The 25,850-nt window shown below is 42.3% G+C and overlaps 1 protein-coding gene across 1 annotated transcript; it reads right to left on the bottom strand.

The window, feature by feature from the left end:
- Positions 1–8,290: 8,290 nt before the first annotated feature.
- IGBP1 (immunoglobulin binding protein 1) lies at positions 8,291–24,735 on the bottom strand. Its single transcript, XM_056539313.1, has 6 exons — positions 24,468–24,735; positions 20,095–20,397; positions 14,559–14,751; positions 12,805–12,887; positions 12,591–12,703; positions 8,291–8,666 (listed from the first exon to the last, which is right to left on the bottom strand). The coding sequence occupies exons 1-6, from the start codon at positions 24,653–24,655 to the stop codon at positions 8,530–8,532; spliced, it is 1,017 nt and encodes a 338-aa protein (XP_056395288.1). The 5' UTR covers positions 24,656–24,735; the 3' UTR covers positions 8,291–8,529.
- Positions 24,736–25,850: the final 1,115 nt, after the last annotated feature.

Genomic DNA, 25,850 nt, shown 5'->3' on the forward strand with positions numbered 1-25,850 from the left:
CCTTCCTGATACCTCATTAATCAGGCCACAGGTGGAGCATTCTGCAGAGATAGCAAGGGAAATGCACCCTTTCCTTGCCACACTGCCACAATATATGGAGCTTTCTGCATGAGTATATAAGAAGGGGTTGTAAGGGCAGCTATTGGTTTTTGGAAATCATCCATGGATGCCTATCTGTATTGTTATGGATTATGAATATGTATTACTGTACACTTTAAGCTATAAGATAAGAATGGGTATTAATTCATTGAAATCTGACACGTTAGATATGTGATAATATAAGTATACAAGGTTTAATGACTGCGGTACTATGTAGAGTACTATTTAAAGAGAATAATTTTGGATTCTTGGAGTTTGTCTTTATCATATTTAAATGGTAGTACTAATAGAATAATGTGATCTACAACTGGCTATGGGGTGATGATATATGTGTATAGATGGGGGTATTATTTTTAAATATGAGGTATTTTTTGTGATATAAATTGTTGCTGTGTATAGATAGACATTGATATGTGATGGGACATATAGACCTGTACAAGGGGACATAATAGGTGGTTTTTGTCTCTTTCTCTATTTGGGTACTGTATTTCCTTTCCCATAGTGTTATAAGATTGGCCATTCAACTTGCGATTATTGCTAATATATAATATATGCTTCATATAAGTTGCATGAATTGCTGGTATACTATTATGTGTAAAATAAGTAGTGGAGTATGCTCCCTATTAGAATATATTGACTGGTACCGATACAATGTATTATTGGCACGGGATTGAATTGGTGATGCGCGTGCGCACGGGGCATCACTAACATATACAAACGCTGGCGGAGACTCTAAGAGTGTGCACAGGCGCACTAGAACAAGTGAGGATGTAAGCGTGTGATGTGTGAATGAGGTGAGCACATGCATATGAATGGTGCGGCCGAGCGGATGTAGTTTGTGGACGACACAGAAGTGCCGGTGAGTGCGCCATGGTGTGTATGCTGGGAGCCACGGACCACCAAGTACCTCCTTATGATACTAATTAAGATTTATAACTAAGCATATATAAAGCCGCACTTACAACATAGGACACAACTAGGGATTGACTGATATTGATTTTTTAGGGCCGATACCGATAATCTGTGAACTTTCAGGCCGATAGCCGATAACTTATACCGATATTCCGGTATACGTTATCGGCTATTTCTCTCCCCCTCCCCCCCCCCCCCCCCCGCAGAAGCCACTACAGATCAATGAGTTAAAGCGGGCGCTTCATATCAATGAACTGCAGCGACCTTTGCAGGGCCAGAGACCGCCGCTGCCACCCGCTTCTCTCCCCCGGCCGGTCCTGAGTCCAACCACCGCCACTGCCCCATTGCCTCCCCCATCCCCGGTTTTATAATTAAAACCTGGGGTCTGCGCTACTTCTGGCTCCAGCGGCGTCCTGAGCTGTCACTGTGCGCACTGACGGTGACGTCGCGTTGAGGACGTCACTCGTCATTGCGCAGTGCTCAGCAACAGCGCAGGACACCGCAGGAGCCAGAAGTAGCGTGGACCCCGGGAACAGGTAATTATAAAACCGGGGATGGGGGAGGCAATGGGTCAGCGGCAGTGGTAGTCTCTGGCCAGGGGGGGGGGGGCAATATCGGCAAGGTAATTGCCGATACCGATAACGTCCAAAATCGTGAATATCGGCCGATAATATCGGTCAAACCGATAATCGGTCGATTCCCTAGATACAAACACCCCTGAGGAAGTTGCCGACGGGTAATGGAACGTGTGGGGTCCAGGGGGGCACCTGCCTGTCTATCCTCCATTTGTCATCTCTAGCCCTCCTCTCTCAGTTGTAATCAGATTGTATTCAATACTACTATTGTGCTTATTTATGAAGATATTATTAATACTTAGATTTAGAGTTATATGTGGTTCTGTATATACAGCTTATTGTTTTTACTCTGATTAGGACTTAGAGGATGTACTGATTACCATTGATTGTGCAGGTGTCCCGGGAGTGGTCTCCCCTTTTTAGGGGGTCCCCCCCTGTTGTGAGGTGGCCTTTGTGCCTTTTAATGGTTTTAAATGTTTGTCTGCTTTGAGTCATGTCTTTCAATACTAATAAAATTATGTCTTTGATTACATTTGAACAGTGGATGTGCACTTCTTTTTAGTATATCATCTTTTTCTTTGGTATGGATATACGTGGTAGCACCCCGTGAATTGCTAGATCTGCTGAGCCTGCTTAAGTTTAGTTGGGAGCTTGTGACATCATAGTCCTGCCCCCTAATGACCATGCCCAGCCCCCTCTATGGGAAGGGACGTGATGGCTGCCACGCCCCCTCCCATGGACTTGCATTGAGGGTGCGGGGCTAGGACGAGCTCCCGGCTCCAGCGTTCAAAACAATTTGTGCCAAAAGCTGATCCGCGGAGTACACGTTTAACTAGCATTGACAACTCTACAGGTCGTTACTAAAAACAGTCAGCAAGATAGGTGTAATACACATGGTTAAGCATAGTTTCTAAAATAAAAAGTCATGAGAGGGTTCATCTTTTTCTATATGCAAGTCTCATACAGTGGTGTAAAGACAATGCTTTCCTGAATTGGAATCACTAGAGAACAGAAACGTGATGAAATTTCATCTGTGAAGCTTAAAAAAAAAGGTGAAGGTTGGACTTTTTCCAATTCTATAATGTAAGACTAGTGCAAGATAAAAGACGCTATGTATTTACAAAGTTACATAAATATTGTAGAAATGTTCAATATGTAAAATAAACAATGGCATTCAAAAGGTGAATGTACATTAAGCATCAAATGTATCACGATGCATATAAAGCACATATTACATCATAATTCATTTGGGAGAATGATTTCATATTGCAGGGTTTCAGTGCATGCAGTACTGTCTATTCAATTTTACCTTGACCACGGGGTTATTAGACATTCATCTCTAACCCAGACAGACAATCTTATCCTAAATCTACTACAATTTCATCATAAAATCAATAAGTCTGAGATTTCAGTCAACCTTGCTCTTAAAATGTAACACACCGACTACCAATATTAGCATATAGTAACCTCTGCAGTCATGTCCTTGACTGAAACTAAAGCCTGTGAACACGGAATTATAAGAACATATTAATGTGTTATTTTAATGGGGATGGGTGCAACACAGACTGTTCATCTGAGCCTATTCTTTACTTCCATGATGTCACAGTCATTTGAATAAACTTTTGAAACATTTCTCAGATATGTCAAACGTTTAGATTCAACAGGATCCCACTCCTGAGACCCGCTGTGATTGTGAGCCACTCCCTGGCTGTCACTCAAACCCAGCCCTTTTACTGTATAAGACTACCGAGTAAAAAGTTTAGGCGAAGCTGCCAGCCAGGTAGTGAAGGGCACTGCGCCGCACTTCAAAGAGTTATAACTCGCGATCACAACGGGGCCGCAGAAGTGAGCCCCAATGCGACGTAAACTTCTGACGTGTCTGGAAAACATGTCAAAAGTTTATTAAAATGATAGTGACGATATAAGCTATATCATTTTATCAAGCACCAGTAGGGATGTGCTTAAAAATGCTAATCTAAATAAAGAGTCCTAAAGCCTAATGGAGACCCAATACTAAAAAAAAAGGTAATGTAAATGTAAAATCACTTTTAATAATTCATAAATAAAAGATTGAAATAAGAAAAGTACACACAGACAGGAGAAAAAAATGGCAGAAATCCTGAGTTAATATATGGGGGATGGGGCAAGTAAACACTTGAATACAGTCCCTATCCAAACAAGGCACAAATTAATATAAAAAATAGAATAAATGTGTGTACAGCTCACAGCTAAATAACCGAGGTTAAGTGGATAAACACCTTTACCTTATGGTGTAATAGAATTAAAGACTAAACCAAAGAATTCCAGTCCTCTAGGATATCGCTAGTTCATAAAATGAACCAGCGCAAAATGTACTCTGAATAATTATAACAAACATAGATATGAGAAATCGTGAACAAATGACTGGTTATAAGAGGAAACGCATATAAAATTATTAAAAAATTAAACCCGATCACAGCGCCCTTGTGAAAGGGATAAAAAAAAAAATACATAAATTAATACAGTTATATCGCTCATGAATAAAGGATAGAATAACAGATATATGAACTCCGCTAGCAAATAGATGCCTACAATTTCATGAAGATCTAAAAATAAAAATGCTGTCAAGTGTTTATGGGGAGTTGGGGAATATCACTCTGTAAATCATTCAGATTCTATCCCCCCAGAGTTCAGTTCAGTGCACTCTGTGCTTAAAACTCTATGGACTGTATAGGATATACTCGGCAGTATGTGACATCTCACCGCTCAGTTGTTCTCTTATTCAGCGAGTCAGCACCTGTAATAATTAGCTGGTAAAACTGGTTAAAGGGGTACTCCGCTTGTCAGCGTTTGGAATAAACTGTTCCAAAGGCTGGAGCTGGGAGCTTGTGATGTCATAGCCTCACCCCCTCATGGTGTCACACCCCGCCCCCTCAATGCAAGTCTATGGGAGGGGGCGTGACGGCTGTCACGCCCCCTCCCATAGACTTGCATTGAGGGGCGGGGCTATGACATCACGAGCTCCCGACACCGGCTCCAGCGTTCAGAACAGTTTGTTCCAAACTCTGAGAAGCGGAGTACCCCTTTAAGGCTTCTCCTTGATGACATACAACATCTATCGAGCTGGCAGGCTCTGGGCAGTCAGTAGTATCTGATGCAGTGCCTTTAGCTTTGCCTGGATGGCAGTGATGCCTGATGTGGCTGTTCCAGTTTGAGCAGCAATGAGGAGTGTCTCACTAATAGTAGCCTGAATAGCCGGACTGCATGAATATAGGGGAATCTTTGCTGCTGGTAATCCATAAAGGGGTCCTCCGGTGTTTTTTTTTTTTTTTTAAATCAACTGGTGCCAGAAAGTTAAACAGATTTGTAAATTATGCATGCATCCGATGAAAGGTCACATGACCTGAAACGCGTCATGCTTGGCGCTGATTCCTGGAATTTTAAACGTTTGTCTTACTGAAGGCTCTCCATGCTGATTATTTTACGTGGTTCCAATAAAGGTGAAGTTTCTTAATCTCTAGCATCTACCTACTTTCTTCAGATTTGTAAATTACTTCTATTAAAAAAAACTTAATCCTTCTAGTACTTATTAGCTGTTGAATATTACAGAGGAAATTCTTTTATTTTTGGAACACAGAGCTCTCTGCTGACATCACGAGCACAGTGCTCTCTGCTGATCTCTGTCTATTTTAGGAACTGTCCAGAGCAGCATATGTTTGCTATGGGGATTTTCTCCTACTATGGACAGTTCCTAAATCGGACAGATATGTCAGCAGAGAGCTCTGTGTTCCAAAAAGAAAAAAATTTCCTTTGTAGTATTCAATAGCTAATAAGTACTGGAAAGATTAAGATTTTTTAATAGAAGTCATTTACAAATCTGTTTAACTTTCTGGCACCAGTTGATAAAAAAAAAAAAAAAAAAAAAAAAAAGTTTTCCACCGGAGTACCCCTTTAAACACACTTAGGATATGTCTGAAGATATAGACAAGGCTTAATGTATTTCACAATGGCAAATATTAAATTACTTATTATTCAGTAGCGATAATGTGTTTCTATTTGATAGCGGACTTCATATACCGTATTTATCGGTGTATAACACGTACTTTTTAGGCTAAAATTTTTAGCCTAAGGTCTACCTGCGTGTTATACGCCGATAAGCCGCTGCAGTTCAATGATTTAAAGCGGGCGCTTTAAATCAATGAACTGCAGAGACTTTGCAGGTGCAGAGACCGCGAGCGCTGCCGGCTTCTCTGCCCCTGCCTGTCCTGGGGTCTAGAGCCCTGCTGCCATTGCCTGCCCTGCTGTCTAGAGCCCTGCTGTCATTGCGCTGCGCAGTGCATAGCAACGACGCATGGGACGCACACCGGAGGCCTGAAGCAGCGCGGACCCGACCCCGGCAACAGGTAATTATACAACCGGGGATGGGGGAGGCAACGGGGCAGCGGCGCCCCATGGGGCGCCGGCACAGATAGTCAGGGGGAGAGAACGGGCAGCGGCGCAGATAGCCAGCGGGAGAGAAGCGGCGGCAGCAGGGCTCTAGACCCCAGGAAAGGCAGGGGGAGAGAAGCCGCCAGTGCCGGCCTCTCTCCCCCTGCCTTTCCCGGGGTGTATCGGGGTATACGCATGCACACACACGCAAAAAAACAACAACTTTTTTTACCCAAATATTCTTGGTAAAATGAGGGTGCGTGTTATAGGCCGGTGCGTGGTATACCCCGATAAATACGGTATCTATTACCGGTATATTGGCTATTCTATGCTTCATTCATGAGCGATATAACTATTAAGGCTGTATTTTTTATTTTTTTTTATCCCTTTCACAAGGGCCCTGTGATCAGGTTTCATTTTTAAATAATTTTACATGCTTTTGCTCTTAAATAAGCAGTCATTTGTACTTGAAGCATGATCTCTCATATCCATTTTTTTTTTTTAAATGATTCTCACAATTCTACCACTACACATTATTCAGAGTACATTATGCGCTGGAACAAAATATTTTCATGAAATAAAAACATTTATTTAACTTAGAAAAGTAATAAATAACCATGCCATACCCACATCACCCTTAAGTCATGGGGATGTAAGTTAATATGAATAAATACAAATAAGCACATATGCCAACAGACTGAACACCCTAAGGGTACATTCCGACAAACGGATCCACAGCGTATTTTATGCTGCGTATCCGCCGCCGAAGGACCCCTACAGGGTACCTTAGATTTCCTCCTCAGAGCGGCTATGAGCAGACACACTCCTGCGATGTGCGAGATGTGTGGTGTACTCGCACACATCGCGGCCACTCCCCCTGATCCTTGAGCTAGGCCGAGAGCATCCGCGATTTGAGAGTATACTGTGCATGCTCGTGGCAACTTGCATATCGCAGTGTGTCTGCTCATAGCGGCATATTGCAGCTACAAGAAGGCACATAAAACACGCTGTGGATCGGCTCGTCTGAACGTACTCTAAGACAATGTTTACACTTTGGAATGTCCATACAGAAAAATCTCCGTCCGGTCATTCCGGAGACAGCTATGCATTCTGTGCAGACTCTGCAAAAAGAATGGTCAGGTTCATGTCTGAATTTCTGGCTCGGAAATTCCACCATGTGCACACTGCAGCAGAATCCCGTTGAATTTTAAGGGACTCTGCTGCAGCAGATTCTCCGTTCAGAATTCCAGTGCGGAAATTCCAAGGTGTGAATATGGCCTATAAGCAAAGATGTCCAAGCACACGTTTTGCTTGATGAAGCCTTCACAAGTGAAACATGTCGGGTGTGGTTATGGCTTGGTTATTAATTACTTTTATATTTTTGTGTATTTTCTCACATGTATACATTGTACGTGTGTGTGTAAGAAATATAATAATATATACATAATAATCATTTTTTACATTTAAAATTAAAAGTGATTTTTCATTTACATATTTTCAATGTCTGTATACTTTTTGTCAGTACAGATTTCTGGTAAAAATGAGGCTCTCATAGCAGTTGGTGAAGATAGCATTCAAAAGTGCAGCAGAGTTTGATCTGGCCAGGCCTGCAGCTCTGCACAAAGAACATGTGATTGGTTATCTGATTCCTTGTCCCAAAAGGGATCTTCACTTCACTGCCACTATTCTATGAAGTGGATATTGTTGTAAAATAAAAAAACACATCAACTCCTCAATAATCTTTACTGGAAGGAAAGGCATAGTGTCATGTCAACTATGAGGAGGGTGTGTAGTAGAATGGCACTAAAGGGCAGAAGAGTTTACTTCAAGTTGTCTAAAAATATATTCTGTACAGCAGTAGTAGACTACATTACTAGAGATGAGCGAACTTACAGTGAATTCGATTCGTCACGAACTTCTCGGCTCGGCAGTTGATGGCTTATCTTGCGTAAATGAGTTCAGCCTTCAGGTGCTCTGGTGGGCTGGAAAAGGTGGATACATTCCTAGGAAAGAGTCTCCTAGGACTGTATCCACCTTTTCCAGCCCACCGGAGCACCTGAAAGCTGAACTAATTTATGCAGGAAAAGGCATCAACTGCCGAGCCGAGAAGTTCGTTACGAATCGAATTTACTGTAAGTTCGCTCATCTCTATACATTACCTTTCATTTACATTATTTTCTTCTGTGCCATAAACATAAGTTCAAGAAATTTGTAAGCAAGTGAATTCTACAGATGCAATCATTGTATTCACTAAGGAAAAAATAAATACAAAGCCTTTATGTACAAGTATGTAAGCATTATCATTGATCGCCATCACCAAACACAACATTTATTAAATAAAATAAAAAACAACAACAATAAGAAAGTAATACTAGTATACATTAACTTTTGGGTAATGGGTTTGGCTACTTTGAGAGCAAAGGCACCCAAATTGTCAGAAGGTGTGGTCTCCCCAGCACACTACAGTCTTATTTAACCAATTCATTATACTATACACTTTTAAAGGGAGTCCCTTAAAACTAGACCAGCATTAATCTTAGCCCATGTTCTTGCGGTTTCCATATCCCCGAGGATGGGTATCTTTCCAGTCATCCCAGTTCCGAGCCTTTTGTACAGTGTCTGGATCATCCTGTTCTTCTTTACGCTCCCGTTCAACTGCCTCCTGCTCCTCATCTACAGAAAATAAAAACATAGGCCAATTCCAGTAACCTTTATGTAGGAATGCACATCAACAGACAGGTATAGTATACAAAAGCACTTACAGCAGGGGAAATAAGTATTGAACACATCATTTTCATACTAAAATATATTTCCAGGTGCTATTGACATAACATTTTAACCAGATGCTGGTAACCACCACACCACAAGTTAGGCCGGGTTCACATCACGTTTTTCAACTACGGTTCCCACATACGTTTTTTTATCAAAAAACGTATGCGAAAAAAACGGATGGAACAGTATGGGAAAAAGTAAACCGTATGCATTTTTAAACCGTATACTGTTTTTAAAAGTGCATACTGTTCCGTCCGTTTTTATAAAAAAAAAAAAAAAAATACATTTGTTTTTGAAAATTCTGTCCATTTTTAATGGGAGGGGTCTTGGAAGGGGACTTTAGGAGGCAAATGCGCATGTGCAACGAAAAAACGCATACGGTTTTGCCGTATGGAACCGTATACATGTGCGTTTCCCATTGACGTCCATGTAAAAAAAAAAAAAAAAGGTATGCAGTTGCAATACAGTTTTTAACCCCGAGTCAAAACCGTGGTTGAACACGGTTTGGAGTACTGTTAAAAACCGCATTGCAAGCAAACCGTTCTCATCAGGGTGCATACGGTTTGCAATGCTTTGCCTATGTATGCAGTTTTCTATACCGTTCCATATGTTCTCACTAATGAAAACATATGCGGGAACATGATGAAAAAGTTGAAAAACGTGATGTGAACCCAGCCTAATATATACAGACAAAGAAACCAAAGACATTTAGTTATGTTTAATGTGAAATGACAGAAAAAGTATCAAACCTGCTTATGGATATTTATTTAATACTTTGCATTGCTCTGGTGTGATTTTGGCCTACTCTTCCACACAAACCTTGCAAGTTCCGTGGGTCTCTTCTAGGGATCGACCGATTATCGGTTTGGCCGATATTATCGGCCGATATTCACGATTTTGGGTGTTATCGGCAATTACCTTGCCGATAATCCGATAATGCCCTGCCCCCCGCGCCACACCGGCCAGAGACCGCCACCGCCCCATTGCCTCACCCATCCCCGGTTTTATAATTACCTGTTCCCGGGGGCGGGGGTAGACGCTACTTCTGGCTCCAGCTGCATCCTGTGTTACGCTGTGCGCTGCGCAATGACGAGCGGTGTGGCGGGGGGGGAATAGCCGATAACTTATACCGGAATATCGGTATAAGGTATCGGTCCTAAAAAAAAATCGATATCGGTCGATCCCTAGTCTCTTCTATGAATCATAATCTTCAGTTCTTTCCATACATTATTAATAGGATTTAAGTCAGGTGAGGCTGGGCCATTCTAGCAGCTTTATTTTCTTTCTTTGAAACCATTAGAGACTTTCTTTGGGTTCGGTTTGGGATCATTGTCTTGCTGATATGTCCACCCTTGTTTCATCATCCTGGTAGATGGCAGCAGATTTTTGTCAAGAATGGCTCTGTAAGGGTGTATTCACACACGTTTTTGCAATACAGTTCCCGTATACGTTTTCTATGTGAAAACCGTACAGAACCATATTGAAAACCGTATGCATTGACTCTCCATTGAAAACCGAATGGCAAAAGATGCATCAGGTTGTGTACGTTTTGCATCCTGTACGGTTTTGTCCGTTTTTTTCCCGTACCCAAAACCGTAGCCTATCACGGTTTTTGGTCTGGGTGAAAAACTGTATTAAACCGTTTACATGTTTTATTTTTTTTTATTTTTAACATGGGAGTCAATGGGAACCATACAGAACCGTATGTGCATCCGGTTCCATCCGGTTTTCTGACTTTGCACAGTTTTTCTTCTTGGAATTTCAATAAAACAAGTGAAACTTTATTCATAATGGAGTGAAAAGTTAAAAACGTATACGTTTTTTCTTAAAAAAAACTGATGCAACCGGACATCATCTAACCGCACTATATTCTCTCAGTATTTCACTGGCTTTTCCAAATGTTGTGCAAACTTTAAAGGGGTACTTCGCTGCTCAGCGTTTGGAACAAACTGTTCCGAACACTGGAGCCAGACCTGGGAGCTTGTGACGTCATAGCCCCGCCCCCTCAAGATGTCACAGCCTCCCCCCTCAATGCAAGCCTATGGGAGGGGGCATGACGGCTGTGGGGCGGGGAGTGACATCATGAGGGGGTGGGGCTATGATGTCACAAGCTCCCGGTGCAGATTCCAGCATTCGGAACAGTTTGTTCCAAACACAGAGCAGCGGAGTACGCCTTTAAATAAGTTTCAACATGCTTTTTATTCGTCAATGGAGTCTAGTGTAGTAAGGATGCATACAGGCGATGGCAGCAAAGCTTATTACTTACTGTTTTCTTTGAGACAACAGTACTTGCTAAATCCAGGTCTTTTTGATGCTCTCTACAAGTGGTCCTTGGCTCTTGGACAACTCTTCAAATTCCAATCTTGTGAGGAGCACATGGTCGAGGCAAATTTATAGTAAACTGATTGCCTTTCCACTTCTGTATTATGATTTAACAAGCTTAGAAAATGCACCTGTAACCAACACTATTGCTATGTTTTGCAACAATTAGGTTGGAAAGGTCTTGAGACAGCCCTTTGCTTCTGCTCATCATGAGATGTGTCTTGTGTGACACCTTGGTAATGAGATCTCTTTGTATGTATTTATGTCTTGGGTTGTTACCAACATCTGGTGAAAAGTTATTAATAGCCCCTTTGGAAGTTTATTTTTCGTGAGAAAAATGGTGACGTGTTCAATACTTATTTCCCCCCACTCTATTACCTGCACTACCAACAGTCATAAGTGTAGGATGGAGCAGTGGACACTTTCTTCAGGACACTTTCAGATTTTTCAAAAAGTGATTGTTTCCCAGCTTTCCATATGCAGTGCTGGAAAGTTGCCATTGGTTATAATAAAAGCTATAGTGAATTGCTCTGTATGATAAACAGAAACTAAAAAAAGAGACAAAGCTATCTTCAGTACTCAATACAGACATATAAAATGTTCATGCAGAGACACCTTCCCTTTACACGTGAAAATGCATTTCAAGGAGTCTGTGGGTTCTAGGCTAAAAGGTGTGTAGGATGTTTTCTTTGCACACTCTGGGTCCTCTGATACCTGTGGACAGATGTTTGGACAATAGGGCTTATTCATGCGTTGTGGATGGCAAAGCTCATTCCTGCAGCAGTTTATCCTATGGCAGAAGAGCACTTTAAGTAGGACATTGCACCATGAACTAGCCTCTAGTAGTTGGAACCTGTGGCCCCATTTATATGGCGGAATTTCATTCGGCAGAGCAAGTCGCATCTATAAATCAGCAATGCATTTCCAAGTAGATTCCGCAGAAAGAATTGACATATCCAGAAAAAGGTTTTCCACCGGAGTACCCCTTTAAGTGTCCGGGGCAATGCATTTTTGGTTTTCGGCCAAGCACAGACTAAATTTTCGGTTGAAAATTTTTATTTCAGTGCACCACTAAAGACAACCACTAAAATAAAGAGCACAGTTTTTAAGTCTTGCAATTAGAGATGAGCGAACTTATAGTAAATTTGATTCGTCACGAACTTCTCGGCTCGGCAGTTGATGACTCTTCCTGCATAAATTAGTTCAGCCTTCAGGTGCTCTGGTGGGCTGGAAAAGGTGGATACATTCCTAGGAAATAGGAGATTTCCTAGGACTGTATCCACCTTTTCCAGCCCACCGGAGCACCTGAAAGCTGAACTAATTTATTGCAGGATAAGTCATCAACTGCAGAGCCGAGAAGTTCGTGACAAATCGAATTTACTGTAAGTTCGCTCATCTCTACCTGCAATGTTCCAGTTATAACGGCAGTACAACAACAACAACAACAACAACAAAAAAAAAAAAAAAAAAAAAAAAAGAAGGAAGATTTAAAGATTTACAAACCTATTGGTTTGCTGGTCACACCCTGGTCTGGAAGGACTCCTTTACTGCAATGCTGCTCATACCAGTCATCAACAGTCATGGTGGCAAGACTAGGATATCCTGCTCCAAAGACCCTGTAAATTAAACCATGTATAAATAATATTAATAAAATGTGACAGACAAAACAGAATATCAACATCATATCAAAGAAATTATAGAATAGGATCCCACATACTTTGCTTGGAGGGCATCTCGAGTTAAGATAAATGGTTTCATAGGCGGTCTTGTTGGCCGTGGAGGTCGAGCGACCTCAGCTCCCTAGAGGAATAAAAGCAAACTTTGCAACATAACAAAAAAACAAACACAATCTAGAATATAAACCATCTAAATAACTTAAAGGAAGCGACAAGGGCTACATTGTAACCCCTTAACACTTTTTCTGACTAAGTCATTCTTGTCGCAACTACTTCGCCATCTCCCCGGCAATTAGGTACGAGAACAAGCTTATATATCTGAAAAAAATCCAAAGAGAGCAGCACTCCGGTAAGCCTTCACAAGAATGATGGGGTGCACACAGTCACAACAGATCCAGGTCACAGATCTCCATAGGTAGCAGACGAATAGGCGACAGCACTCCCATAAGGTGTAAATAAGCGGTCTTTATTCACATAGACATGGTGGCGACGTTTCGGCTAGCTCACCCAGTCATTTTCGAGCCGGCTCGATAATGGCTGGGTGAGCTAGCCGAAACGTCGCCACCATGTCTATGTGAATAAAGACCGCTTATTTACACCTTATGGGAGTGCTGTCGCCTATTCGTCTGCTATACATATATCTGTATATGCCCTGTTGCACATTACACACTGCGCAAGATTTTTTTTTACATCAACTAAGTTTTTCTCACTTCTCCTCAGCAGCTCCGAGCCTATATCTTTCCCTAGGAGGACACCACCAGAGCTGCAGGAGATTATCATTTTTTACAAGAAAAAATTTCCTTGTATACAGGACAAATATTTTACCGTTCTTTTTAATTGATTTTATTCGTTTTTGTCCACTATTTATTAATAATTGTTTACATTAGTGCCAGTATTATTGTATTATATCTTTTAACTTCAGTAACCCATTTATGGAAAACGGGGATCCATAATCAGTACCTGGCAGCTTAATACTAGAACAGTTTTATATATATATATATATATATATATATATATATATATATATATATATATATATATATATATATATATATATATATACACACACACACACATACATATACACATATATATATATATATATATATATATATATATATATATATGTATATGTGTGTGTGTGTGTGTGTGTGCATATATATATATATTGTATATATTATATATACACACACACATACATTAGACCCTGCCTTTGGTAGGCTTTCATGACAACTGCAATTGAATATAACGGTCTGCTTTGAGTCAGTAATCAGTTTACAACCAGCCCTATACAAAGCAGTGGGCGAGCTGCCTTTTAAAAATGTTTTTCAAACAGCGATGGCTAGTAGCTTGGTTGATACATGACATATTTGGCAACCAAAAGTTGTTGCCAGAGCACAGAATAAAGGTATGTCTTTTCTTCACAACATATAGTACACCATGACAAAAAGACAAGCTGACACTGAATTCATACCTCCACACATATATATATATATATATATATATATATATATATATGAGCAAAGCAACAGCGCAGCACTCCAATAGTGGTGAAAAAAAAAAAAGGTGGATTCATTGGCTCACATCACAGCAAACCACCAATAAATCCACTTTTTTTCACCACTATATGAGTGCTGCCCTATTGCTTTGCTTATGTTGAATAGACTTTGATTGGGTCTGGGACACTGGCACCGTGCATGGATTTGGATGAGTAGTGCTGCAATATACTTTTTTTGTATACATGTATATAAAAAAAAAAAAATTCCCTTCTAGTAAGGCTATAACCCCCACTCACCTTCATCATTGCCCTTGCTTTTACCATTGGCAGCTCTTGGTCAATACTCTCCACCTCCTCAAGGGTAATGCACACCCAGTGCTGGAGCTGCAGTAGGTAATATTCTCTCACTTGCTCTTCCTCTGCTGTGCCACTTTTCACTGATGCCTTCAAGTTGGTCAGCTTGTTCTCAAGTTCCTTTTTTTGCTTATACCTTTTATTCATTAGATAAGAATGTCATTATATGGGATAATAAAGATAGGCAATTCTTAATAGAGGATTTTTTCTTATCAGATAAAATACCCATATATCAGTACATCAGAGGTAGGAGCAGGTCATCTTGTTTCATTCACTTACACAGTTAAGTCTTGTTCCAAACTCCATTTAGGTTTTCTGTTTTGTTCAGTCAATGGAACAGCACAGCCAGTGACAACTTGTCCAATCCGCTGAGTGCTATATACACCAATGGCACCCAACGGACTGCATTGACTAGTGGGGTTCGTCAGATTTCCAGCAATATACCAGACAGAACAGCACTGCATGCTGCACTATTATGGTTCCATTAGGAACATGTGTGAACATGGCCTTATTGAGAGTTACTACATTTGGCTAGAGTGACCAAAAAAGGATAGCAGCATTGGTTGTCACCCTTTCCTTAGCTTCATGGGAAAATGTACCCTTGTTACTGCTTGATCATGTTGACAAAAGGCAGCCATCAGTTACTGCAAAGCCAATACAAAAGTGACAAAGATTATAACTGTACTTGGTCACTTTTGCAGACATTTCTACCACAGATGAATAAAAATGATAGACTCACCAGTTATTTGGTTTTCTTGATCCTATGACAGCAGCTGGTCACCGCTCTGCAGGAAGAGACTGAAGGGACTGCAGCGCTGAACCACTATCTTTGTGAACACCATATGAACAACTGAAAATCCAAATGGGAGGGCATAGAATTGAAGAGGAGATAGGGAGGAATCCATGTTGACTGCTATTCTTAGATATTTATTGAAATCTGAATGTATCAGTACATGGCAGTAAGAATCCTTCAGATCAATAAAAGACAATTTTGTAACAAGCAGTAAAAGATGCAAAAGGACCCTTAGAGTAAGTGCTGCAATCCCAAAGAGGTTCCGAAGACACTCTTAATAAACATCAGTCTTTATGAATTTCAACAAGTTACAACAATAACAATAGGTTTCACACTGGTGTGGTTCTCTGTGGCGGCCATTGTTTCTGTGATGCTTTGTCTGTGGGGTGGTGTGGCCCGGAGCCAGGGGCTTGGTCGGGCAGCAGTGGGGCTGCCTGGCCACTGGGTCGCTCCCCCTGTGGGTATGGTGTCTCGGAGGAAGTGGTCGCCGCCCGGCGCTACGCCAGTGTCAGGTTAGGGACCAATTGACTAGGTGGCCTTGACGTGGCGAGTAGGCTTGTACTTTTTGATAGAAATGTATACTAACAACCTGTTAGTTTTTTTAAATTATGCTGAGAAACAAGTAGATCAATATACAAATGGTGGCTGTGTTTCTCTTTCTGTTGTACATGAAAAAAAATGAATAAAAGGCGATCAAAAGGTCCGATCAAAACAAAAATGGTACCGCTAAGAACTGCAGATCACGGTGCAAAAAATGAGCCCTCATACCGCCCCGTTCGTGGAAAAATAAAAAAAGTTATAGGGGTCAGAAAATTACAATTTTACACGTATTAATTTTTGTGCATGTGCAGGTTACGACAAAATCAAACCTATATATGTAGGGTATTATTTTAATCGTATGAACCTACAGAATAAAGAGGTGTCATTTTTACTGAAAAATATACTGTGTAGAAACGGAAGCCCCCAAAATTAAAGAAATTGCGTTTTTTCTTCAATTTTGTCACACAATTTTTTTTCCCATTTTGCTGTAGATTTTTGGGTAAAATGACTGACGTCATTACAAAGTAGAATTGGTGGCGAAGAAAAAAAAAAGCCATCATATGGATTTTTTGGTGCAAAATTGTTAGTGCAAAAGGGTTATGATTTTTTAAATGTAAGGAGGAAAAGACAAGTGCAGAAGGAAGGAAAGTGCAAAAACTGAAAAACGCTTGGTCCGCAAGGACTTAAAGCGTACCTGTCATATAGCAAAAAATAAAAAAGGTGATGCTACTCAGTACCTAATCCTGATCATATACATTTGTATGTGTATAGGACCTATATATCCCTAGCAAATAGCATTTATATCTTGCTCACTTGCTTTGTTATCTTGCCTTGTGGAGGGGGCATGTCCATCTCTCTTCCTCACTGTGGATGACTCATCTGCTCTGAGTCTGGGAGCAGCCTGGCAATCTGCGAATCACTGCACTCTGTAACCCTTTCCTTAGGGATCGACCGATTATCGGTTTGGCCGATATTACATTATCGGTATAGGCAATTACCTTGCCAATATGCCGATAATGCCCCACCCCGGCCAGAGACCACTGCCGCCACTGCCCCATTGCCCCCCCCCCACCCCGGTTTTATAATTACCTGTTCCCGGGGCACGCGCTACTTCTGGCTCCTGCAACGTCCTGCACTATTGCTGTGTGCTGGGCAGTGCAATGATGAGTGAAGTCCTCAACGCGACGTCGCCGTCAGTGCGCACAGTGACAGCTCAGGATGCCGCCGGAGCCAGAAGTAGCGTGGACCCCAGGCCCCGGGAACAGGTAATTATAAAACCGGGGATGGGGGGAGGCAATGGGGCAGCGGCAGTGGTGGTTGGACTAGGGAGGACCCCAGGACAGGCAGGGGGAGAGAAGCGGGCGGCGGCGGTCTCTGGCCCCACAAAAGCCGCTGCAGTTCATTGATTTAAAGCGCCCGCTTTAAATCATTGATCTGCAGTGGCTTCTGCGGGGGGGGGTCGATCCCTACCTTTTCTCTCTGATTTCATGTTGTACATGTCACTCAGAGAGGAAGAAGATTATTGGACTTTATGGTGAGTTTATAACAATATAAAATGTGTAAATATAAAAATAGATCTTTCTAAATTAGTGCAAGGATTTTAGTGATAAAAGCACAGTAGTTTTTATGCATACATTTTCTATCTGTTCCTAGTAAAGCTGGGTGCTAATGAACATAGCTGTCACTATGTGTGTCATTCAACTTTCACAGACTCCTGGATGTCTGATCAGCATTTTTGTCATTCAGGAGTCAGAGAAAACTTTGGCTGTTCAAGCATGCTGGGAGTTGTAGTTTTGCAACAGCTGGAGCTGCAGGGTTTGTAAAGCTCTGTGTTAGAATAATGTTGCCTTTATCTGTTGCAAAACTACTGTCTGTAGTTTTGCAAGAGCTGGAGAATACACAGTTCTACAGTTTTACAAAGACTGTACCCCCAGCTATTGCAAAACTACAACTCCCATCATGGGAGTTGTAGTTTAGGAACAGCTGAAGGCTGCAGTGGTGCAATGGTGATCTCCTATACTGGATACGGGAACGATTTATGACCAGTATTCAGTATGCTGCAAAAAAAATACAGATACTGTATTTTGGGGAGGAATGGAGAAAGAAAATTGAGATCTTGAGACTGAACCTCTATTAAATGCAGAGTGATTTGAGGGAACCATTTCTGAAACGGCATACAATAGCCTAGAACCCATAGACTTCTTGAAATGCAGAGCAAGAGTGGGGGAAAAAAATGTCTCACAGGACTCTCCTCCACCCCTGCCTCTAGCATTATGGGAATGATTTATTCATTTATTTAATGATTTCTTATTGCTGCCTTACTTCTTTTAATGTTTTATTGCTTTATATCTATTTTCCCCTGATACTTCCCTTTTATTCGTTATAGTTGCCAGGGTGTCACAAGAATGTTCAAGCCAGTGCTGGAAGTGGTGGATGGTATTTGAGATGGTATAAAATACTGGGTGTGTGCATAAATAAAGGCTACGTTTTATTGGACGTTTCAGTACCTGCCATTTTGATTACTTTGCACCATTAAAGAGGTTATCCAGGATTAGAAGAACATAGCTGTTTTCTCCCAAAAGACAGTACCATTCTTGTCTGCAGTTTGTGTTGGGTACAAGCTGTAATATTACCACACACATCCTGGAGGACAGGTGCGGCACTGTTTTTGAAATAAAGCTGCAATGGGGTTTTTTTTATTCCTGGGTTTCAGCTGGAACTTTGGCCCAGTTAGGCACTGTACTGCATGGCAGAGCTTCGAATCTAGTGGTGGCCTGTAAAGTCCCATCAGAATGGTGGCCACAGAAGGCTCATAGGCCACGGACCATTAGACATCAGCTGCAGCCCAATACAGTTCCCAGAACACCAAATTAAAGAAACTACTTTGGCCACTGCTCCAACGTCTGATTTACCAGTATATGGTTATTTTTACATTTATGGAGGGGAGAGGGGGAGAGCTCTACCCTTATGAATACGGAGGACTCAAACCATGTCTTTAAAGGGGTATTCCAGGAAAAAACTTTTTTATATATATCAATTGGCTCCAGAAAGTTAAACAGATTTGTAAATTACATATATTAAAAAAATCTTAATCCTTTCAGTACTTATAAGCTTCTGAAGTTAAGGTTGTTCTTTTCTGTCTAAATCCTCTCTGATGACACGTGTCTCGGGAAACGCCCAGTTTAGAAGGGGTTTGCTATGGGGATTTGCTTCTAAACTGGGCGTTTCCCGAGACACGTGTCATCAGAGAGGACTTAGACAGAAAAGAACAACCTTAACTTCAGAAGCTCATAGGTACTGAAAGGATTAATATTTTTTAATAGAAGTAATTTACAAATCTGTTTAACTTTCTGGAGCCAGTTGAAATATAATTTTTTTTTTTCCTGGAATACCCCTTTAATCCTTCCTATAAGCCAGTGTTTCCCAACCAGGGTGCCTCCAGCTGTTGCAAAACTACAACTCCCAGCATGCTGGGAGTTGAAGTTTTGCAACAGCTGGAGGCACCCTGGTTGGGAAACACTGCTATAAGCTAAACACCACAATAATGTTTGCCCCATCTGGACCAGCAGCAGAGCAGATGTGTCACCATAGCCAGATCACAGATCTGCTTTAACACTTTAAGGCAGGTACCTCCGGTGGAAAACTTTTTTTTTTTCTTTTTTAAATGAACCGATGCCAGAAAGTTAACCAGATTTGTAAATGACTTCTATTAAAAAAATCTTTACCCTTCCAGTACTTTTTAGCAGCTGTATGCTACAGAGGAAATTCTTTTCTTTTTGAATTTCTTTTTTGTCTTGTCCACAGTGCTCTCTGCTGACAGCTCTGTCCGTGTCAGGAACTGTCCAGAGCAGCATAGGTTTGCAATGGGGATTTTCTCCTGCTCTGAACAGTTCCTGACACGGACAGAGGTGTCAGCAGAGAGCACTGTGGACAAGACAAAAAAGAAAAGAATTTCCTCTGTAGGATACAGCTGCTAAAAAGTACTGGAAGGGTAAAGATTTTTAACAGAAGTCATTTACAAATGTGTTTAATTTTCTGGCACCAGTTGATTTAAAAAAAAATGTTTCCACCGGAGTACCCCTTTAAGTCCCGATTGACTAAAACCAACTAAAATAGTGTTCTTTAGAACAAGGCTTGCTGACCTACCTTTGAATCTTTGCCTGCCTCTGTATTGCCATGGCAGTCAGATTGGGTGGTACTCCAGCACGAGTATTTTGTACTGGTTCATCATCTTCTCGTGCTGCATCTTCCTGTCCAGGAAGGTTGAAACTGGAAACTTTGTAGTCATGGCACCTTTTCAGGAAGTCTAGAAAATATAAGCGGGCGGCCTCAAGGTGCTGTAGTCTGTGACTGAGATCCACCTGCTTGAGAGTCAGTGCCCCAAGGAGAGCAGGCAGCAGAAGATACCGAATATCTGTAGAGGAAATCTCATCCAGGTCCTCATTAGAGCTATGAGAAATAAAGAACATAGAATGAACAATACCAAAAATGACACCGCTCCAATAGGATTGTATGGGATTTCTCCACTTCTGGGCCCATTATTTCCAGGCACCTGATTTATCAATCTGCCTGAAATGGAAATGGTCTGGTTTTGCGTACAGTAACCAATCACAGCTCAGCTTTTATATCTTATCTAACTATTAAAATGAAAGCTGAAAAGTGATTGGTTTTTATGGGCAAAACCAGACTGTTTCAGTTTTAAACTAGGATTGAGAAAAAAACAAAAACAAAAAAATGGACGGGTGTCCAACTGCTGGGACCCCTGCGATCTCCTGCACGGCGCTCCGGCTTTCCTTTTGCACACGCGCTCTCCATTCATTTCTATGGGACAGCCAGAGATACCAGAGCGCTGTACTTATGTATCTCTCTACCATAGAGATGTATGGAGGGCGCATGCCGACTTCTGCTCCAAGCATGATGGAAACCGGAGCGCCCACCACCCAAATAAACATGGGGAAATAGCTCTACCATAGACATTCTTTGATAAATCTGGGCTTAAGTGTCTAATGGCAGGGGTTCTGACTACCGTGGCCACCATGACCATGTAAGGGGCCCATCCTACTAACCTGTTATGGCCCACTCAGCCAATCACCGGCCACAGTGATGTCCCGCTTAAGCTGGTAAATGGCTGAGGAATGTCCAGGTAGGTGACTGCCAGAGCACGCCAAAGACAGGTAAGTAGAACGGGCCCTGTACAGGAAATGTGCATGGGGGATAAGTGTCTGAACATGGCATGGTTGTTGGTACCAGACAGGCTCCAGAAACTGCTCATCTACTGTGATTTTCACATAAAACCATCTATAGGATTTATAGAGAATGGCCCCTAAAAAAGAAAATATCCAGTGAGCGGCAGTTGTGTTAATGAAAATGCCTTGGTGCTGACATAGGAGAATAAATCCAACACATTATCAACATCAATTAGAATAAAAAATAACTTTTAATTGAGATGTACTAAAATTAATATATAAACACAGTACGCATATAGAGCACAAAACATAAAGAGGGTAGAGGTAACAGGTGAAACCCTAATAAATTCCCTACCTAAATAAATTCCTAACAACTAAGTGAAGGACATTTCACTTAGTTGTTAGGAATTTATTTAGGTAGGGAATTTATTAGGGTTTCACCTGTTACCTCTACCCTCTTTATGTTTTGTGCTCTATATGCGTACTGTGTTTATATATTAATTTTAGTACATCTCAATTAAAAGTTATTTTTTATTCTAATTGATGTTGATAATGTGTTGGATTCTGAAATTTTGACATCAAGGATTATAAAATTATTTACTATGGTGTACTGGATCACCAGACATATCTTTTTATTCCAGAAGTAGTGATATGACATAGGAGAATAGTCAGACTGGTTTGAGATGACAGAAAGGCAACAGTACCTCAAATAACCACTTGTTGCAATCAAGGTATTCAGAATACCATCTCTGAATGCAAAACAAATCCAACCTTGAAGCAGATGGGCTACAGCAGCACGAGACTACAACGGGCGCCACTCCTGTCTGCTAATAACAAGAAACTGAAGCTACAATTCACACAGGCTAACCATAATTGGTTATTGGAAAAACTTTGCCTAGTTTAGAGAGCAAAAATTCAGATGCAACATTAAAGGGGTACTACCGTGCTGACAACTTATCCCCTATCTAAAGGATAGGGGATAAGTTGCCTGATCGCGCGGGGTCCCGCAGCTGGGGACCCCCACGATCTCACACGCAGCACCCCGCTCTCATCAGGCCCCGGAGCGAACATCGCTCCGGGTCTGATGACTGCCGATCACGGGGCCGGAGTATCGTGACATCACGGCTCCGCCCCATGTGACGTCACGCTCCGCCCCTCTATGTAAGTCTATGGCAGGGGGCGAGACAGATGTCTCGCCCCTGCCATAGACTTGCATTGAGGGAGCGGAGCGTGATGTCACACGGGGGCGGAGCTGTGATGTCACGATCACCGGCCCCGTCATCAGACCCGGAGCGGATTTTCGCTCTGGGGCCTGATGAGAGTGGGGTGCTGCGTGCGAGATCACGGAGGTCTCCAGTGGCGGGACCTCGCGGGTTCAGGTAACTTATCCCCTATCCTTTAGATAGGGGATAAGTTGTCAGCACGGTAGTACCCCTTTAAGATGGGGTATCAGAATACAACATGAAAGCATGGACCTATCATACCTTCAGGGTCTATTTACACGTACAGTATTCTGCGCAGATTTGATGCACAGGATTTTCTGCTGCAGATTTCAATGTAAACTGAACAGAATCCTGGGCAGAATACTGTACCTGTGAATAGACCCTCAATAGTTCAGGCTGGTGGTGATTTAATGGTGTGCCGGACATTTTCTTGGCACACTTTGGGTCCCTTAATACCAACTGAGCATCATTTAAACACAACAGCCTCCCTGAGTATTACTGCTGACCATTCCCATAGCCTCAAAATAAATAAAGCCGCCTTGCAACCCAAAAGTGGCCTGTGCTGCATCCTGTGACAGATCTCTTCTGTCAGGTCATGGTCACATGCAGCACTGCAGGCCAATCAGTGTAGTGCAACACCATAAACCAGCGTTTCCCAACCAGTGTGCCTTCGGCTGTCCGGGCATGCTGGGAGTTGTAGTTTTGCAGTAGCTGGAGGCACCCTGATAGGGAAACACTGCCATAAACCATGGTTGTTCTACCCCTGTTGTAGCCAAAATTGGCAGGTATTCCTATGGCTAGGTTCAGACAACGGAATCTCCGTGCAGAAAATTTCCGCCCGGAGATTCCGAGTGCGGCCAGCGCTGACTGAATCGGCGCTAGGATTGTGTGGACACTACTGTCTCCAATAGACTGCAATGTGTTCCGCGCGGATTTCCGCCTGAAGAAAGAGCAACGCCATTCTTCAGGTGGAAATTTCCAAGCGGATTTTCCATTCACAAATTCCACTTCACAAATTCCGAAGTGTGAATTTGTGAACGGAAAACCATTCACTACACTATACATTTTAGCAAGCGGAATTTCCGCCTGCAATTTCAAAGTGGAATTGCAGACGGAAATTCCGTAGTCTGAACCTAGTCTAATAGGTGCTAAACCACGTCACTGATCACTGTGCAAACCGTGTGACACTTATACCCTAAGTGTCCGAAAAATAGCAAAAAGATATATAGATTCCAGTGCACAAAAGTAAGATGGATTCAAGGTCTCAATTCAAAGTAAATTTATTAGTTCAATAATAGTTATTGCTTAAAGGAGATCTGTAATGCTCTGAACTTTTAAGTTTTAGATCACGGGGGGTTCGAGTGCTAGGGCCCCCCGCGATCTCCTGTACGGGGCCGCGGCAATGTACAGAAAAGGGGGCATTCTGTCCCCGTATGATGCGGCAGCCGGCACGCCCATCCATGAATCCCATAGAGATACATGGTGGGGAGTGCCGGCTGCCGTATCATGCAGGGACGGAACGCCCCCATTCCTGTACATTGCAGCGGCCCCATACAGGAGATCGCGGGGGGCCCCAGCGCTCGGACCCCCCGCGATCTAAAACCTATCCCTCCTTCGGATAGGGGATAAAGTTCAGAGCACTACAGATCTCCTTTAACACATCTAAGAAGACCCTATTGTTTGCTGTTTGTTTAAAGGCAGGCTGGGACTTATAGTCCTCCCATACAATTAAACAGTGTCGCCTTTATAGGCCACCAACTGATAATAGTATGTGGGTCCTGTATTTAACAAAGACCTTGAATCCATCCAATCTATTTGGGAGATTTATCAAAACCTGTCCAGAGGAAAAATTTGCTGAGTTGCCCATAGCAACCAATCAGATCGCTTCTTTCATTTCTCACAAACCTTTATAAAAATGAAAGAAGCAATCTGATTGGTTGCTATGGGCAACTCAGCAACTTTTCCCCTGGACAGGTTTTGATAAACCTCCTATTTAAAGGAGTCCCCTCCCTACTTCCCCTGACTGCTGCTCGGGTGTGGTTTCTCATGGAGCCCAGGTAAGTGCCCATTCTGTGCCCTAGCATACACCCATCACTCACAGGCCCCGTACCTAAAGAGCTGCAGCTGACTGACCATCCGGGTGGCCTCCTCCAGCATCCCCAGCCCTCGCTTCACCTTGTCCTGCACCTCCTTGGCCCCGGCCGGCTGGCTGCCGACTTCTACTTCCTCTAGTATCTGCCATCCTTTTTCCAATAGCTCCGATAGTTTCGGGAGCTCTGACTCGGATTCAGCCGCCATACTTGTTAAACATGTCTGAACTCGGCAGCTTCCGTAATCAGGAAGTGACGTAGCGTGGCCGCCATGTTGAGTGTGGCCACGGGACACTGAGTGAAGCGCCACCTTAGGTGTGGCGGGAGGTGTCTTTGCACGGGATGGTCACTAGAGGTCGCTGTATTCATAAAGAATTTGCTTCATGTTACTATTACAGTGTATATCTATCAATACATTCCCCTCCCTGTTGTGGTGTGTCCCCTTACACTAGTGTTTCCCAACCAAGGTGCCTCCAGCTGTTCCAAAACTACAACTCCCATCATGCCCGGACAGCCTTTGGCTGTCCGGGCATGGTGGGAGCTGTAGTTTTGGAACAGCTGGAGGCACCCTGGTTGGGAAACACTGCTTTACACCGAGTTTTTGTATACATTTCTGTTTAATTTTGCACTATGCAAAAATGTAGTCAACAGCGCTATTGTGTACGCTTTAAAAAGAAAAAAAAAGTATAAATTAGGGTTCATTTTGTTTTCTTTTTCTTTTTAGAATGTAATTCAATAGGAAATAATTTTTTAGAATTTGTCGCCAAAAATTGTATATTGTGAACGGAAAACAACTCAGTGTGAACCTAGTCTTAGATAAAAAACAGTTTTAACCCCTAGCGTAGTGTTTCCCAACCAGTGTGCCTCCAGCTGTTGCAAAATTACAACTTCCAGCATGCCTGGACAGCCATTCTCCATGTTCACACGATGGGAATTCTGTGTGTAATTCCACAGAAGAATTCCACACGGACATTCCGCTGCAGTAGAGTCTCATTGATTTCAAAGGGATTTTGCTGGTCACAAATTTAGATTCCGGGGTCTGCAGAAAGAATAGTCATGTCGATTCTTTCTGCGGAATCCACACGGAAATGCATTGTTGTCCATGAGATGGCGCATTTCCGAGCGGTCATATTGCTGGCATGTACTGCCGGCGCTCCGCTGTCAGTGGAATGTCCGCACAGAAATCTTCTGTGCGGACATTCTACCATGTGAACATAGCCTTAGAAGACTATACGCCAGTTGACACAGGCAAGCTTTTACATAAGACCAGCCTATGAAACAACGCCATTTTTATTCAACCCCCACCCACCCAAAGACTTATGCTGGATGAGCCTTTTAAAGTGATTCTGTGATGAAGGTGAACCTTAAAGGGGTACTCCGGTGGAAAACAATCTTTTTTTTTT

Source organism: Hyla sarda, chromosome 9, assembly GCF_029499605.1.
Source record: "Hyla sarda isolate aHylSar1 chromosome 9, aHylSar1.hap1, whole genome shotgun sequence".
Classification (NCBI taxonomy): domain Eukaryota; kingdom Metazoa; phylum Chordata; class Amphibia; order Anura; family Hylidae; genus Hyla; species Hyla sarda.